At 40.4% G+C, this 18842-nt stretch overlaps 1 protein-coding gene across 5 annotated transcripts in view; it reads left to right on the top strand.

The window, feature by feature from the left end:
- Window positions 1-17738, top strand: part of APBA2 (amyloid beta precursor protein binding family A member 2) — a 431382-nt gene extending 413644 nt beyond the window's left edge. For all 5 annotated transcript variants that reach the window (XM_063449151.1, XM_063449150.1, XM_063449148.1 and 2 more), the window contains 2 exons: window positions 1714-1854; window positions 14190-17738. In XM_063449151.1, coding sequence (XP_063305221.1) covers window positions 1714-1854; window positions 14190-14261 — 213 coding nt within the window. In that variant the 3' untranslated portion in view covers window positions 14262-17738. The remainder of the gene's footprint in view (window positions 1-1713; window positions 1855-14189) is intronic.
- Window positions 17739-18842: the final 1104 nt, after the last annotated feature.

Below are 18842 nucleotides of genomic sequence, written 5' to 3'. Positions count from 1 at the left end.
AATGAAAAACCCTGTGGAAATGTACCTTTGTTGTTTGATTTTTCCATAATTCCATAAATGTCTGAATTAAAATGACAGCAAATGCTTATATCCACTGCTGCCTGCGAGTGTAACTCAAACTAATCTCAGGCAGACCACTCAAAGCACTATACTGTGTCAGCCACTGATGTGTTATCATGGAGAGCATTGGAGAATAAATTGGGGATGACGTACCCCCCATATTTCTGAAACCATGTTCTGCTCATCTAATCCATTTAATAATACGGAAACATTTACTGAAATCAATAGAAGAAATACTCATTGATATTTATTAATAAATGTCAATATGTTCATAATATGATAGTTACCCATTTACTTGATTAAAGAAAAAAAGCACATTGTTCACCTTTGTTCAATAATTTTCATCTGAAACTAAACATTGTGCCTTTTATTTCAAATCAAGTGCTTACAGGCTTATCAGTCTGAATATGTACTTCTTGTATTGTATTTTACGTCTGTGGTTTACTAAATGCCCTCTTGAGAGCTCTATAGAACTATACACATCAGCATAGTGAGTGAATTAATTACATTGGGGCTGCAGAAGACCTTGTATCAACCTGCTTATTATTCTCTCTCTATAACTGACCAGGAAAGATATAGACACTTGCTCGGAAATTGCTCATCTGTTTTACTTACTTTTAGGCTACATACTTAGAAAGATTTATTGTTTATAGTATTGACCTGCACTACATCATGTTATACTATCCCATTAAAGGTGACCGAAGAAGCTGCGGATTGTATGTAAGAAAGGGATATGTGGTCGTTTTTCTTAAGCAGGCTCTGCAAAAATTGCTCTTACCCTTGTAATATGTAATTTTTAGATATTAAAAAGGGAATGTTTTATGAATTTAGAACCAGTATTTGCACTTATTTTACAAGCAGAAGGGTCATCCAAAGACACAAGACCGTACTTATAGTTTAAATCCAGAGGAAGTCTAACATAAAATGCTAAATATAACCCAATCAGAATAATGGTTGTCAAGTGAATGATCTGGATTTAGTCCATTTGTCTCAAATTTCTCCATCAGTGACTTATTCAATGTTTTTATTTACTGTTTGCTCTCCCACCTCCCCCCCCTCCCTTTTTTTTTTTGTTGTGCAACTTCTCTTATGAAAATATAATTTAATTTTGAACTGGAGGAAAAAGAAATAAAGATCATCCCTTTATTTTATACCATTATAGTTAACCACCTTCCAAAAATGTTAGAAGATGGCGGTATTAATTTAAAAACTTAAAGTATTTAAAAGAAGATGGCGGTATGAAGATGGGAATGCAAGAGTCTGTTTTCTTTATTTTACCCTCTTTATTTGTTGGGTGAAGAGTGGGGGTAAACGGACGATCTCTTCTAGAGAGAAGGTTAAAAGCTGTCTTTATTTGAAAGTAGTCTACACTTCCTTGATTCAAATAAAGACTGCTTTTTAGAAGAAACCTCGGGTGTGCCTGGATATTTCTTTTTTTCAAATTGAAGAATGCCATGTCCAACAAAACTTAGGAACTACTGCACTATTGTTACACCTGCCATCAAAAGACCTGCACCTTTTAGTAACTGATAAGAATCACATCGTTTGTACAGTCGTAATACACACAAGCATTAAATCTTCCTTTGATCTAATTTACCCATGTATAACTATGTATCATCTCTTACCCTTGTATCATTTTATGTCACTCTCCAGATTTGTAGCCTTATGAGGGGTGGAATAGCTGAGAGAGGTGGCGTCAGAGTTGGACATCGCATCATTGAGATTAACGGACAGAGTGTTGTGGCAACAGCTCACGAGAAGATAGTTCAAGCTCTTTCTAATTCCGTAGGAGAGGTAAGCACGTGAACTTGCTTGTACTAAAACAGTGCTTCATGTGTGTGAGTTTATAAACAAAATAACATATAAAATAATCTAAGCAGCAATAGGTATTTAGGTATTTTGGTTGAAACAATAAACTCATCTTTTTGCACGTGGGTTTCATTTTAATTAATTTGCGAGCCAACATTAGAGTTTTTATTTGAGTATGTTAGCCAAATACCATGTATAGGTACTTGGATCTTGGGAGAACAATTGTGCCGTGGAGGTGCATACAGCAGGTATTTCTTTACCAATGCTCACCAATAATTCCCTGTAGATTGACTGAGATCATCAATCTTGATGATCTCAGTCACTGAAGCTGAGTGGCTGTGGCGAGACCAGCTCGGTGAGTTAGTAAAGTAAGTAAAACTTACCTTTTACACCTTTGCAGGGAGGTAGGGGGCAGTCACTAAAATAGGTAGGGTAAAACTATAGCCATAAGAATATGTTTGTATAATTAATTATATATTGTTCATTTAATGTTTACTCCACACTAACCAAATAGAAATAAGGCCTAAACCTGCAAACTCACTCAACAAATCACATTTAGGTGAATAACCCAAAGACTAAACATTTACACCTATATACAGCTTTACCGTGGCTGAAAACAGTTTCATTCAGAAGTCAGTTTAAAGCGGCACTGTCATGCCAAACTTACCTTTCTTTAATCAATTCCTCTTCTCTTCCTCTGTCAGGATCTGTTCTTCATTTCTTTCTGTCTGCTCTAGTTTTCTTTAAAACATAAGACAAAGAAGGGACTACTTTGTCTCAGGAAGGTTTCCTACGCTTGACGAGCTTTGACTAGCAGAGGAACTTTTCATTTCCAGTGGTCAAAGCAATTTTCCCACAATTCTCAACTTTCCTCCATGTTCCCGCGAAGCCTCCTTTCACTTTTCCTGAACATCTTGTCACTTAGACAGAACGCCTGTAAAACTATCGAATTTCATCCTAACAGAATGAGAACAGCGTCTTTGTTTGGATCAGAATTTCATTTCAATGAATAAACTCTGATCCTATTCGTGCTACGGCTGCATCTTGCAGCCGGTTTGTAGATAGCTCCCTAATTCCCACGGTATTAGGAGCTATCTACCAAAAGGCTGAAAAACCTAAACTGGTCTTTTAGCCAAATGTACTAATACTAAGTAAAGATTACTTAGTATTAGCAAATTCTGCCCCTACTCGCTATTATGCTGCAAGTAGGGGCATGTCTACTAAACAGTGAGCAGCCTATGGCTGCTCGGTGTTAAAAAAACAACAACTTAGTATCCCCCCTTCCGAGCCACATGAGTGGGGGCTATTAATCTCAAGGGGGGACCTATTGCCCCCCCGGACTCCACCCCTGAAGAAATGAAGAACAGATACTGACAGAGGAAGAGAAGAGGAATCAAGCGTCACTAGCTGGCTTCCTTGCATACCTGTGCTCAGTCAAACTTGGCATCTCAAGGGCATTATAAGGTTCATGTTATGGATTAATCCTTAGTAACAGAATAATTGATGGCTAAGGGTCATACCTACCCGACCCCTTTATGACCCTGCTTACCCATCTCATACATATTTGTTAGAAAGGCCTAAAGATCTACCTGTAAATTCAATCAATCGTACTTACCCATCGATTTCTTGATTAAAAATGTGCTTTTCTACAATCTGTATTTGGCCACAAAAAGCCACACTAAAATCCATTAGAATAATAGATGAAATTTAATAAAATAAAACAATTCCTGAATCTTCCGAGCCAACCAATCCCAGTGCTCTTACTTGGAATTCCCGTGGCCCATATATAGGCCTTTCCTGTGAGTTCTCAGTATGAACAAAGCTGGTCTCAAATCAGTCTGTATGCGGCTGAAGATAGATAATTTTTTTTATCCAATTTGTCTTGATTCAGTTTTTTTGTTTATTTGATTAAGTCAAGTTGATTCTGTAAAGGATGGCCAGCTTTCTACTGCAGCACTGAAAGGTATTCCGTACTTTACTTAGTAAGTCATACCCATTAAAAGACTTGTTTTAGGGGGGCGTGGCCTGGCAGCGCGCGGAGATGGACGCGTGATCTGTTAGCTCCCGTGAGGGCTCCTACTAAACAGCGATTACAAGAGCAATATCTGCCCTGATTCAGGTTTGTCAAAGAGCTTACGACAACCTGTACCACCATGTCCCAGAAAGCGCCCAAGAGAACGAAAGTTCGACCGGCAGTGACCCGGGTATCCTCCTTCACACCGCCGCGCACCAAAATCCAAGATGGCGCCGGAGGCCCAGAATCACCAACAGCAGCGTCTGAAACCAGCGACAGCACCTCCATCTCTATGGGGACTAATGCCCCTGCCTCAGAACTCACCCTGCACAAGATGCTACAAGATTTACAACAAAATCTACAAATGGAGTTCGCTAAATTAGCTCGCGACGTCAGAGCTGATATCAAAGAGATCAGTGAACGCACGAGTGCAATTGAAGACAAAATGGAGGAAGTAATCAGTGCTCACAATGATCTGGCGGCATCGCACGATACGATAGCTGCTCGAATGGCGTATCTGGAAGCCAAGATTGCTGACCACGAGGATCGTGACCGGCGCAACAATATTCGCCTGCGAGGCATACCGGAGGAAATCAAACCTTCAGAATTGAGGGATTATGCTATCGGTCTCTTTAAGGCCTTGTGCCCAGGCCTCACTGAAGGTGACCTCCGACTAGACCGCATTCACCGCTTACCACGACCGAAATTTCTGCAACCCACAGCAGCAAGAGATGTGGTCTTGCGGATGCATTATTTCACCTCCAAGGAACTGGTTATGCGAGCTGCAAGAAACCCGGATAACATACCACCTGAATTCCAACATGTTAAACTGTTCGTGGACTTGTCCGCCGCCACGCTAACTAAGCGCAGAGAACTGAACCCAATCACGATGGCACTCAGAGATGCAGAGATCCTGTATAAATGGGGATACCCTACCCGCCTCATCATCAAGCGGAACGGCACAGACTACCACATATCCACAGCAGCAGAAGGAGCGAAACTACTCCAGAGTTGGAACATACCGGTGACCCTACAAGACGCCAAGGCTCCATCTCAAGGTCTCCGATCATCTCCTCTGAAAATACCTAACGAATGGTCCACTGGGACAAAACACAAGTAACATAGACTGACATTACATAAAGAACTGTATAGACCTGATTATGGCACCGTGCCCTGAAGATATGTAAGCATATGATTCCATTATGTTGTTGTGCTCCTATGCTCTATTCTCCAATGCTATAGTGTATGTTTGTGCATTATAAGGTTTTTCGGATACCTAGCAATATAGAGAGCCAGACTACATACGTGTCTCTGATGCATTTTGTGCCGTACACCCCCGCTACATATTGATGGTTCTATACAGACCCTCAGTACTGCCGCCATAATTTTCCGGGCAGTTCAACCCACAGTTTGCCCTCCCCTCCACCTAGGCTCCATGGGGCCGCTAAACTCGTTTTCTGGATCAGACACCCCCTGTCTGACTCCTCCTTTGTATATAGTTTTTGTTCAATACCATATTGTCTACCCCACCCCTAATGTAACCCTTTGTCCCCCCACAAATGTACTTTATGCACAATCCAGTCTTAAGCCACCTGCGAAAATGGTAACTTGCTTTAAGATCCAACGACACCTGTTGATACATAGGGCGTTAACTCATGGACTGTCCCATGAAAAACCTGTACACATCTGTGCCACACTCAGCACACTGGTTGTAACTCCATGGCTTTAAATATATTTTCACTGAATGCTAAAGGCCTAAATTCCCCCCACAAACGGAGACTAGCTCTCGAAGAAGCCAAGAAGGCGAAAGCTATGATAGCCTTCTTTCAGGAAACTCACTTTCTGAATGCTAAAAAACCTAAATTTTCATCCAAATACTATCCCATAGGATTTCACACAGGTTATGCCAAAAAAAAGAGAGGAGTCTCCATCCTGATTAGTAAGGATGTGGCCTTCTCCCTACAAAAAATAATTGGAGACAAGGAAGGAAGGTTTATTCTTTTACAATGCAATATTAATAATGAGCAATATACCCTCATCAAGCTCCTGGCGATTGAATGAGTCGCTACTCAGAAAACCCCTCATAACGCAACAAATCAAGCAGGAACTGGAATTGTATTTCCAGCACAACATATCAGATGATATTTCAATAACCACACTCTGGCAAGCACATAAAGCTGTTATTAGGGGCTTATTCATCAAACACGCTAGTTACGCTAGCAAGCAGCGAAAGCGAGAGTTTGATGACCTAATCCAACAAATAGCAGTCCTTACTCATTGCAACAAAATTACCCCCTCACCAGACCACTATGCAAAATTGAGAACCCTACAATCCAAACTCGCTGATCTTGAACTAGATAGAACCAACTATATCCTACAAAAATTTAAACATAAATTCTTTGCCCACGGGAATAAAGCGGGAGCGACCCTGGCATCCCAACTTAAACAACGTATGGCCAACTCTAGAGTGGCATACGTTTTTAAGCAAGACAAGACAAAAGCCATGAACCCACAAGAAATAGTAGAAACATTTGCACAATTCTATAGCTCTCTCTATAACCTCAAAGATGACTCCTCCTCACCTCCACCATCACCGGAACAAATTCGACTTTTCTTAGACACCGTACAACTGCCAACGCTCACCCAATCAGACATTGACACAATCACTAAACCCTTTACAGTAGAAGAAGTAAATGATACGATTAAAAAACTCCCCCTGCATAAATCACCAGGACCGGACGGTTTTACCAATCTCTATTACCAGACTTTCTCGGACACATTGACCCCATACCTCACACAACTTCTTAACCATTGCTTTACCACAGGCGCACTGCCCCCCGACATGCTTCAGGCACACATCTCCACGCTCCCTAAGCCAGGTAAACCACCCACAGCCTGCCAAAATTTCAGGCCGATCTCATTACTAAATTGTGATACTAAAATATATGCTAAGATCATAGCGGACCGCCTCACACACATATTATCCCGCATCATACACAATGACCAGTCTGGTTTTGTTAAAGGCAGACAAGGTTCGGATAATACGAGGAAAGTCCTGAACATCTTAGCACATATGGAAACAAACCGAATGGAAGGCCTTCTACTAGCGCTGGACGTGGAGAAGGCCTTCGACAGGCTCAACTGGGCATACATGGAACAAGTACTACTCAAATTTGGTTTTCCTACATCCTACATAACTGGCATAATGGCATTATACTCTAAACCGACCGCGAGGGTATCCAACGCGGGATTCCTCTCGAGCCCTTTCCCGATCACGAATGGCACCCGCCAAGGCTGCCCGCTCTCCCCTCTGCTATTCATCTTATCGCTAGAACCCTTGGCGCACAAAATTAGAACACATAATGACATAAAGGGTGTCACCATCAACAAAGTAGAATATAAATTATCTATGTTCGCAGATGACATTCTCCTTTCCCTCACTACACCAGACCGCTCCTTACCACACCTCATTGACACACTCAACGAATATAGCACGATCTCCTACTACAAACTAAACCAAACTAAGACCCAAGCACTACCAATCCGCCTCCCCGTGACAGATATCCTAAAGCTTAAATCTACACACTCCTTTGATTGGAGACAGACTCACCTAACATACCTGGGGGTGAAAATTGCAGCAACGTATAGAGGTATTAGCACACATAATTTTTCTACCCTTCCGTTGATATGCAAACAAACCCTCCACAAATGGAAAAATGTGTTACTGTCCTGGTTAGGCAGGATTAATGCTGTAAAGATGATTCTTCTCCCAAAGCTGCTACCCCTATCGCCCACTATATGCAAGCAGCTACAAAGCATAATCTCCACCTATGTATGGGCTAAAAAGAAGCCGAGATTACCCATATCTCTCCTACAACTCCCTACAAGGGAGGGAGGCTTGGGACTCCCCAACATCGCAAAATACCACAAGGCTGCTCTCCAAGAAGGTGCAATAAAATTGCATGCACCACCTCATGCTCTACAGTGGGCAGACATAGAGAATAATTATGACCCCAAACACTCGGCTATTGATTTGATGTGGACACCCAAACCCCTTAGAGGTACACGCAGGACGCTCCTGCCACTCACTACTTTTGCAATTCACGCATGGGATCACCTGCATAACCCCCATACAACAGAACCGACATTCTCCCCATGGGCCCCACTCACAGCCCTTAACTCGGTCTCCCCGTGGCTTTCCTTGCACAGATGGACAGACATGGGAGTGAACCGCATTACAGACATTTGCCAGGCAGGAACTATTATGCCATTCCCTGAACTACAAAACAAATTCCGGCTACCCCTGTCATTCATCTTCCCATAACTTCAGTTGAAGAGTCTGGTCTTGAGTGTGGTTACTACCCCTACACAAGCCACACACAGACCACACCAAGATCTGTCACGTCTATATGAGCGCTGTCACAATTCACCGACTAAATCCAAAGCTCTCTCAATCTGCTACACTACACTACAGAATCGACAGGCCTCCCCAACCTTTACATACCGCACACAGTGGGAAAATGAATGCAATTATTCACCCACAGGTCAAACATGGTTAACCTCACTTCATGCCCTGAAAGGCATCACCTCCTGCTACTCGCATATTGAAGCACACAAGAAACTTATTTTCAGGTGGTACTACACACCGTCCAGACTCCACAAGATATACCCAAATACCTCTCCTAATTGTTGGAGATGCGAGACAGAAGAGGGAACAATGTCTCACATGTGGTGGAGCTGCCCCGAGATTAGGCCACTGTGGGTAGAAACGCAAAGAATTTGGGAACAACTGGGAATTACACTCACACCATTCACACCTTCCATAGGTATCTTTCTCGTTCTCCCAGGTACTATACCCCACGCAGACAAGCAATTAGTGATACTGTCAATTTTGGCAACTAGGTATATCATTGCATGCAATTGGAAAAAAACAGGGTGTCCGCCTTTGGTAATGGTGAAACGCATGATCAATCAGTTCCTCAAATACGAATTGCTATCTATGACCACATTGAAACACTCTAACATCACGAGAAGCAACTGGCAGAGGTGGGCAGAGCTAGAAGGAACCGTACACACGTCCTAACACCTCCCACTCCCCACTCCATCCTTACAGTGGAGCCACCGCACACCTTGTACCTACCCCCAAACACTTCCAAATGCCCTCAGATTCCAACGAGGTAGGATGATAGGGGCGTCTGAATTGTGATATCCTAGGTTGTGATATATAATATGCTATACTGTAACATGACATACCGTTATCTTGTACTGTTATCTAGACCCTATGTCCATTATGCTATGTAACGAACTATTATTGTAAGTACCTTTGCCACACTTGTGGTACCATCTTCTGTGAGAAATGCATATATATGTATATTTGTTTCCCCCTCCCCGACCTCCCCTCCCCTTTTTTTTTTCTTCTGTACCCCCTTTCCCAAAAAAAAAATATCCAATAAAATACTTATTGAAAAAAAAAAAAAGACTTGTTTTAGCCATTGAAAGTGCAAAGCCATTTGATGAATATCAAATGTTGTCATGGTTTCTATGGTTCCCTATGGAGCATTTGCACTCTGGGAGGAAATCTTTACTAAATAAATACCAAACAAGTGAGGCGCCAGTGACTTAATCCAGATACAACAATATGAAGTTTAAAATTATACTTATAAAATATTCTCCATATTCATATCAACACATTCCATATATCTATAAAGAAAAAATAAATACATACAGCACAGCGAGTACATTCTCTACTTCTAGACATCCCTTCTCTAGACCTTTGTGGATGGCACTCACATATAGCAGAGCACCTTCAGCCTGGTTGTGGGCTTCTCAACATGGGTTTGAAAGAAAATTCCCCTGTAGCAACTAAAGAGAGAGTAAAGATCAGGGAGACCCCAACCGTGTTATACCTTGTAACGGCACCCCCAGGCATAAAAGGGGTTAAAAGCCGTTTAGTAGATTTTCCCCTTCCAGAGACACAGGCACAGCTACTGCAGAACACCAAACTCCCGAACTGGATACAAAATAGCACTCCAACTCCCGAACTGGAACCTCACTAATAGCTGCTAGCAGACGAACAGGAAAAGCAGACAATCAGCTTACACTCCTGGCAATCAGTCTCTAACAGCATACAGTAAATTCCCCCAAGAACGAGACAAGGCTCCGTGTTGAGGGTCAAGCAGTGGTCTGTTTTAATTAACACTCACAGACTTTTATGCAAGTCCCCATGCAAGGGGACATCCCACATTGAGGGACAACATGTAACCAATCCCATACAGTAAAACATAAAACACACCCAGCACAAACACATAAAATCCTCCCCTCTGCCTGTGATATAATTACTGAACACAATGGGTTAATGTAATTTATCACAGGCAGGAAAAATACAGTTTTTACAGCATATTCAGAACTTCTAAAATATACATCACATTCACATTATATATTCACAATCAATCCATTCAGGAGAACAACATATCAAAAAATGGCATGAATCAGACCAGGGGTTCAGAAGTTAGTAAAGTATCTTTTGGGGTTTGGCTGGCAGCATGGCTATCTGGCCCAAACCGGTTGAACAGAGCCCTCTATCCTGGAGACAATGGGGAAAATAATCCAATTATATCCAGGGATAGAGGCAGACTCCATTGAGCACATGTTACGAGTAAAACACAAAAGGATACAAAAATACATAACTCCTATCATACTGAATTGAACGGGCCAAATCTCCCAGGGTCCATAGTCACAGGGCAAGAGGTGGGCAACCAGGCTCCTCCAATGCAATGTGGCGAGATTGGTCTCGTCACATACCTTCAAAATGTATTAACGTGAAAGCTGAGTAAAAACTCTTACATAAAAACCATGTGAGTTCATGAGAAAGAAACCAACAACAAACACTTGTATATCACCTCTAATTCCCACCTCTTTGCTTCTTCATGTTTCATATTCCTCTGCTCATGTAAAAATTCCAGGTCTGCCTCCTCTGATATCTCCCGATATTTTTTGCCCTGATCACATCCGTGATTATGTTTGGCAGTTATTTGATAACTCTTTTCTTTTTATGGTCTATGCAGCTTCATTGTATTTATTTTGTACTTTTTCCAAGCACCATTTTTAGAAAGCACCGTGCGATGGTTTGGGTATTTTCCAAACTCTACTAATTGGCATTGCAGCAGAGTAATGCAAGTTAGGGATTATCATTTTTGGTTTAACTTTGCCATGACACCAATTTAAATTCCTACGCCATATCAGCCGGTTACTAATGTGTTAATAAGCAGAATATTATGTCATTTCACACAACAGACATTTTAGTTATGAGCCCATATACAGTAACCTGTACTATTGTGCTGTAAGACATGTTTTGTGGTTTCTTTAATTAGACTGAAGTAGCAACATGCGCTACTTGGGTTTCGCAAAATATTCTTGGAGAAAGAAATTGTGCAAAATTAAAAAAAAAAAGTTTTCCATTATAAATTTATGAGAAAACAAAATGTGTCAATAATTAAAAGCAAAAAATTTAAAATAACGGAAAGAGGCACTGCTTATCAGGGTTCACTTAAGGACACATTTTGACTTTTTGTCCATTCAAATACATATAATTTTGAGCAGTGTTAGTAAGATTTTTCTGGTCTACACATTTTGAAAAGGGTAGAAGCAGTATGTATTCATTACCAATTCATTATTTTCCTTTCTATAAAATGTGAACTGCGTTTGATAGATATTTCTTTATTAGACACCACAGTTAGCCTTCCAAGCAACAGCAGATATTGAATTCAACAGCATTATGTAGCCAATACCTTTGAACATTTTTTAATGTTGCATTTATGAGATAAATGCGCTTTTAAAAGCAATGAAGCAAAAAAAAAGGATATTGCAAAGAAATATCCCTTTATTTCTCAGGTCATTTTTTTCTACATCTCTGCTTTGTGTGTTTCAATATGATAAGGGAGGCCGGTCGAGTTTATTGTCATTTTGCATTCATGCGAAAACATATATATTAGATAAAATCAATAGGTGGCATGGCTGGGCTATCTTTGCAAGAGACTTGATTTACAGCTATAGCTAGAGACAATGCGTGCTTAAAAATAGAATGCTTACACAATCCACCATGGTGTACCTGTGTACAGTAGTATAGTGCGGTGAGCACTATTATTTTTCAAATACAAAGGTATAGTGACCAATTGTTTTCCTATATTTTAATTCAACTGGATATGTTTCCAGACATCTCTGAGAATCAATATTTTTGTTTTTACAATTTGCTTTCTTATATTTATGTGTATTGAAAGGGAAAAGCCTGCATGTAGTGTGGGTAACTTTGCCAGACCAAGGGAAATATTTGCTCCTCTTTTCTTTCATGAGAAAGAATAGGAATTGTGACATGTACTATAAGCCTTCAACCAAAGTACTTACAGAACATCATCAAAAATATTCATTTTTAAAACAAAACTATTTATCTAGCGTGTTTAATATGCCTTAGCCTCAATAAAGGTTTTCTGACTCCTGCCCTCTTATGTGCTATTAAGCCATGGTCTTATATCATGTGCGTAAGTAGAGGGTAACTGTGTATAAGCATAACCTTTACCATTGATAAACCCAACCACTTATTCACAAAATTAACCACACAAGACTTGCTTTGGAGTAAATAGGCCACAGCTTTATAATAAATATGTAAATATAAAACATTTAAATTTAACATAAACACTACGTACATAATTACTCAGTAAATAGATTCGTCACTGAGTACCACCTTGCCAACCAAACATAACTTATGGTAGCTGCCCCTTCCCCCTCATTCCAACCCATACAAGACCTTTTCTTGGGCCTTCCATTTCATAATGCTAACCACTAGCCGCTTATTGGCTCATTGGCTCATTGGGCACGTCCGTTATCCATAACTGTACCTGAGGTTAGAATAGGGACAGCCCTACCCATACACTTTCCACAGACTGCTCGTCCAACCCCCGGTTGACAAGGGCTATATACCACAAGTGGTTTATCCCCTAAATCAGCGGGCCGCCCCAACGCCAAAGCCATGACCTCCTCCAATGCATCCTGCAACGCTAAATTAAACAGATCCAGTCCAACCTTCGTGCACCCGATCACTCCTAAAATAAATTGCTTTGTTATGCTCAAACCCTACACAAACCTCGTAACCTGCTTATTAAGTTTTATCCTGCTCCGTTCAAGAGCACTGGGGTTTCTTGCCTCCCTCCAATAGTTCCGAGATAGCACCTCGGACCACAACAGGCACACCCTCGGGAATCTGAGCCAGAGCTCTGCCAAATCTTTCTGGATCAACTTCCCCAGATCCCACACTAGAAATCGTTCCCCCCAGCATGAATCAGGATAACATCAGGAACACCGAGCAGGTCGGACAAATTGACCAATTCGGGCAACAGGTGCTCCCACTGCATCCCCCGGGTACAGAACCAACTGACTTTTGCCACCGCTGGCGACAGGCCCAGTTCTAGTCCCCCGGGATGTACTGCAGCCCGCTGTTGCGACCAGTGTATGTACGAATGGCCGATGACCTATACTCACTTTCCGGCACCTACAACGACAAAAGGGGAAACGGAATCAGTCCAGTTGGATGAACATATGATCGGAACCTTCCAGATTTCCACCTCCCAAACCTCTGGATAACTTCCTCAGCCAACCCCAGGCGAGATGCCTCAGTGGCAGCCATTCCATATTCATACCCTGGACGCAACAGCACTTGGAAAGCAGGTATACCGAGCGCAACAACTAGCAATTACCAAGCTGTTATCAACTGATAATTAAAATGGCAGCTATCCTGTAAGATAGCAACCTATTTATACTATCTCATCCATCTATCCCTTTCCTACTCCACCACATGTCCCAGGACCACTTCACCACATTCCTCTGTATACACTACCCTCACACTCACATGTCCCTGTTCTGCCTAGGCCTTGCCTGGCTCCTCATGGTCTTAAATGCCCAGGCTCTTTTAAAAGGAACTCTCCACAGACATGAAGGACTTAAGCTTGCTGAAGTGCTTTAGGTGTCTAGAGTCTGTCACATTTGTGACAGTTTATAAAACAGCAGCTTTTGATATGGAACTCAGTGTTGTTGGTATAAAGGATGCCAAAATTGGTTGAACAAAAGGGGATGTTGGTGAGCTAACTTGAATTCATAGTTGTATCACTAATAATTGTATTAACAAGTTATGGTAATTCGAAAATTGAATTAATTAGAATAATCAAATTATGTACTACTGCTAATCTAATGTTTAATAAATTGAACTTTTTAAGTATTGACATAAATATATTTAATTACATTTTTCTCTATGCCGTAGATTCACATGAAGACCATGCCAGCCGCTATGTTCAGACTCCTTACAGGACAGGAAACACCACTTTACATATAATAGGAAGCAGCCATCGCAATAAAAGAAAATGAAAAACATGTTTGTAACGAAGATCAATATGTCTATAAAATTATAGAGATACCGGGAATACATTTTGTATCTTGAATGAACAAAAAACAAAAAAAACTCTTCATGGACAAATGCTCCTACTGAATTTTCTTGCTTCTTACTTTTGCCAAAGGTGATGCCAGTTCTAAGCAAGTTTATCACCAACAAGAACAATGTAAACCATTGCATAAGACATTCCAAACCATCTACTTACCAGGATTAGTAACACGGATATTTATTTGTACCGTACATGTAGTGTCAATGTGTCAGTGCTGTATGTTATAATGGTGAATGTGTCCAAAGTCAACAATGTGAAGATGGAAAAACATATGCATCTACCAATCTCAACCCCGAACTTTACTCTTGGAAGACACAACTTTGTGTTGGTTACATGAAACAAAGGCGTTGTATTTATTTATGTGTATAAAGTCTTCTGATATCATTTTTATTCAAAGATCAGACCATTATACTTTACACATGGTCCCTGTATCCTACTCGTTACATTTCTTTATAATGAGCCCCAATGAGAATTACACAGACATCTAAATTGCTGATTATGATGATTCATGCATACTGCACCTTTAAAGCCTTTGCATTGGAAATTATCTGAAACAAATTGTGCATTAAACCTTCTAATACATTCAGCATAAATTATTCAAGGCAGCAATTAGAAAATGATTTAACAGCTATTTCATTAAAAGATATGTATCTCAACATAAATCAACTAGGAGGAGATTGGCTAAGTTTTCTTTGGAAGCAATTTATTGTGTAATGTAATGGGGAGTTTATAAAATGTCCATCAACTTATCCAAAAATTTAAAAAGTCCAAAATAATAAAAACAACATATTCAAGTCAGACATATCCCTAAATCTTACCCAAAAAACACGAGATTACTTAAGACAGATGTTTAGTGGAATAAAGAACCCCAATTCATTGTAATAATGCTGTAATATATATAAGGCAACATGCTGTTTAGGTAATGAGGTTATAAACGGGTCTCACATTTTCAATTTTATCTGTCTGACTCCTCTACAGAATACATTCCTGGATTAATTTTCTTTGTTGTTGTGGTCATTGGTGAGGAGACAAGTATACATGTATAATTCAAAGTGAACCTGGCTGTTAATGTAATGTTGTGAATTAACAAAAAGAAGTGAATAGCAGGCAGAAGAAAGCATTTTCACTGTTAACATAATTCAGATGCATTCCGGCAAAATGTAAGATGCCCTTTACATAAATCCAATATAAATGAAAAGAAACAATATCTAGAAATGGTGCTGACAGATATAAAGCCATATATACCTCGTTGTGTGTTATCTAAATTATATGGACATTTTACTTTATTCTTCATCACCAAACATTCAACATGACTTTTAGAAATTTCCATATAACACCATGGCTATGTCTGTCAATATAAAAAATACGCTAGATTACCATATTTCAGGGCACCAAAAAGTTTAACAGCATAAGGGGTAGAGCACGCCATTTGAAAGGTATACTAAAGACGCCCAGACCACTTCATCTCAATGAAGTGATCTGGGTCCTGTGGTCCCGTCCTTTTAACCCTGCAATGTAAAACATTGTTGTTGTTTTTAGAAACAGCCATGTTTACATTGCATGGCTAAATCCGCATCTAGAAGCTGTATTCCTGACAGCCACTTGCGGTGCTTCCATTGCACTGACCAAATAAAACTCAGTCACGATACACGAAAGCTCATAGGAAAGCATTGACTACAATGTTTTCCTATTGGGAAGCTTGGCTGGGTGGGTGTGGCGCGTGTCGCACATGTGCATCAATGCTCCTTGTGGGGAAGCATTGGATTGGATCGTTGTGGAGGAGGCCAGGCCTCCTCAATGACATTGTGGGAGGCAGAGAGATGAGTACCGCCGAGGGCAGCCTCTGTGCTGTAAAAAGGTAAGTAAAAGTTTGATTTCATAAATATTTTGTCAAACGGGAGAATGCTATATGTATATATGGACAAGGACACTATAGCTTTAGGAATGCAGGTACATGGAAATAAAGCATAGAATAATGTGGCTCAGTGTTGCCAAAAATCTTTTTTTTTTTGTGCTTATTCTGCATTTTTACTTCTCAGCTTGTGTTTATTTGTATCTGCCAAAAACTCAGCTTAATCTCATTACCCACAAGGTAACCTTAGCACCTGTAGGAAAAAAAAAAAGAAGCAGCAATTTAACAAGGATCTTACAATCGCTTTTGTTTTGTTTTTTAATAACTTGAAAATAGTACAAGATAAAATAGTAAGGGACACTTTTGATATTCAGAACAAAGGGCTCCATCATAGCAGGTATGTTTTAGAACAGCGGTGGCCAAGAAATAGATCCCTAACAGCTGTAGACCACTTAAGGCTGGTATAATTGAAATTGTAGTTCAACAACAGCTATTGGGTCTAAATTGGCCACCTCTGTTCTAAAGGAACAACAGAAGCACCATTTATTCTTATATAGCACTCATCACTTTACATTAACTCTCTGTAGTGGTTATGGTGTCAGGAGTGCCCTGGAGACCTCCCATTGCAAATAGTCAAACCTGTTTGAGTCAACTGTGAGTCGAGGTAAGTTCTAAGACAGTTTGACTACTTAGAGTGGGTGAATGCTAGGGAACTCATAACACAATAACCACTTTAGTTCATAATAGTGATTATGGTGCCTTTAAGAAATGGAGTTCGATCCCTATAGTAATATTGCAGTCCAAAACATACTGTTCATTTCTGTAATCAGATTCCAGCAAGCCAAATGGCCATATCATTACATTAGGGGGGTTTTATGACGAGAACAAAATTAAACGTGTTAATTAAGAGCCGCCATTAGAACAATATACTATTACTGTATCAAACATGAATGTATAAACCTATGTATTATTTTAACCCAATTCTAAGCACTAGCATTGTCGCCGAGATTACACGGAATATGGAAGGATGTATGATTGTTGTTCATGTGTAAACATGTATTGTAACCTTAGTGTGTTATTTTTGATTCTCTGATTTGCAAGATTGTTATTTTCCTGCAGAAGCTGTATATCAGAAGGGGGAGTCTTTGTCTTCATTTTTTTTTTTTCTTCATTATTTCACAGTTTTGTTTAAAAAAAAAAAAAAAAGTAAGATACTGAGAATGGCAGTACTTGCTTTTGTTGTGTAGGTAACAAGCCATGACCATTGCCAGTATTAGATTGTGTGTAGATAACCAGATGCATAGTGACATTGTATTTCATTACGATAATAAATGTTGATTAATGTCTTGAATTTTGGCTAACACCTTGAAGAGTATACACTGTGACTTAAGAAGCCTTACCATACAGTAACTAACACATGCTGAGTACTGTATTACGAGGAGTGATATATATGTTGCATGCAACTGACAAATGTAGAAAAGGATTAAGCTATCACTGTTAATAAATTTATTAACAATGAGGAGCTGTTTGTCCATTTTTTATTTGACAGGTCAGCTATGGAAACATAAGATGTCACACATATTCTAAAGATTATATTCAACACATTGAGAAAACTATACCCTCCTGACTTTCATGAGTTCTTATATCAGTGTGTTGGGGCAGCACTGCTTTACGATGGCCAATCCCAATCTAGAGCTAGACAGGATTCGGATATGTCAATACTAGAGATGTCCTGAATAGTTTGCTGGTGAATAGTTCCTAGCGAACATAGCTTGTTCGCGTTCGCCATGGATGGCGAACATATGCGATCATCGGTCCGCCCCCTATTCGTCATCATTGAGTAAACTTTGACCCAGCCAATCAGCAGCAGACCCTCCCTCCCAGACCCTCCCACCTCCTGGACAGCATCAATTTTAGATTAATTCGGAAGCTGCATTCTTTTTTTTTTTTTTTTAGACAGAAGTGTGTTATATTTGAGCATGCTAGGCTGAACATGCGTATATCATGGCTAGTTGCACTGAGGGTATGAGTATATAGCAGTACATTGTTGTGAAAGATGGCTGTCATGTTTAGGGTGTAGCTTGCACGTTATCAACTGTGTATTTATATCAGCAGCTCCACCACTAGTTATAAATCAAGTGTGAGTCGCCCCATGAGATGAGACTAGTGAATAACATAATACATGAACGGTTAAGTTAAAAGCATGTAAGGAACTACGACAATAAACTCTTTAGGAGGTGAAATAATGACATGTTTAAACGCTTGCTACTTTACGATTAGTTAATGTGCAGAGAGCAGTTCATGCGATCAAAGGCATGGTGTGGAGGATCGGCTATAGTGGGACATGCTTGGCAGGCTGCTGTTTACTGCTTGTGCTCATCCGATCCCTTCTGGGCACCAGGTGCAGACCCTGGGAGTCCCTGATACCTGGAACAACAAAGGCAAGTCTCTGGCTGAGTGCCGGGTTCGCGGCTTGAGGTGGTGTAAGCTTGTTTTGTCGGGTGGTCGGATCTGTCCCGGTGGTGCTTCACGTCCGGTGCGGGATTGTAGTGGCTTAAGGTGGAGGCGAGTGCTTGACGTGGGGCAGGCTCTGCATTTCTGTTTGTGCCTCCGGTCCCGTCTT

The sequence above is a fragment of the Pelobates fuscus genome, chromosome 3 (assembly GCF_036172605.1).
Source record: "Pelobates fuscus isolate aPelFus1 chromosome 3, aPelFus1.pri, whole genome shotgun sequence".
NCBI lineage: Eukaryota > Metazoa > Chordata > Amphibia > Anura > Pelobatidae > Pelobates > Pelobates fuscus.
Note: the sequence above shows the minus strand (reverse complement) of the source record. Positions and strands in the feature narration are given on the sequence as shown.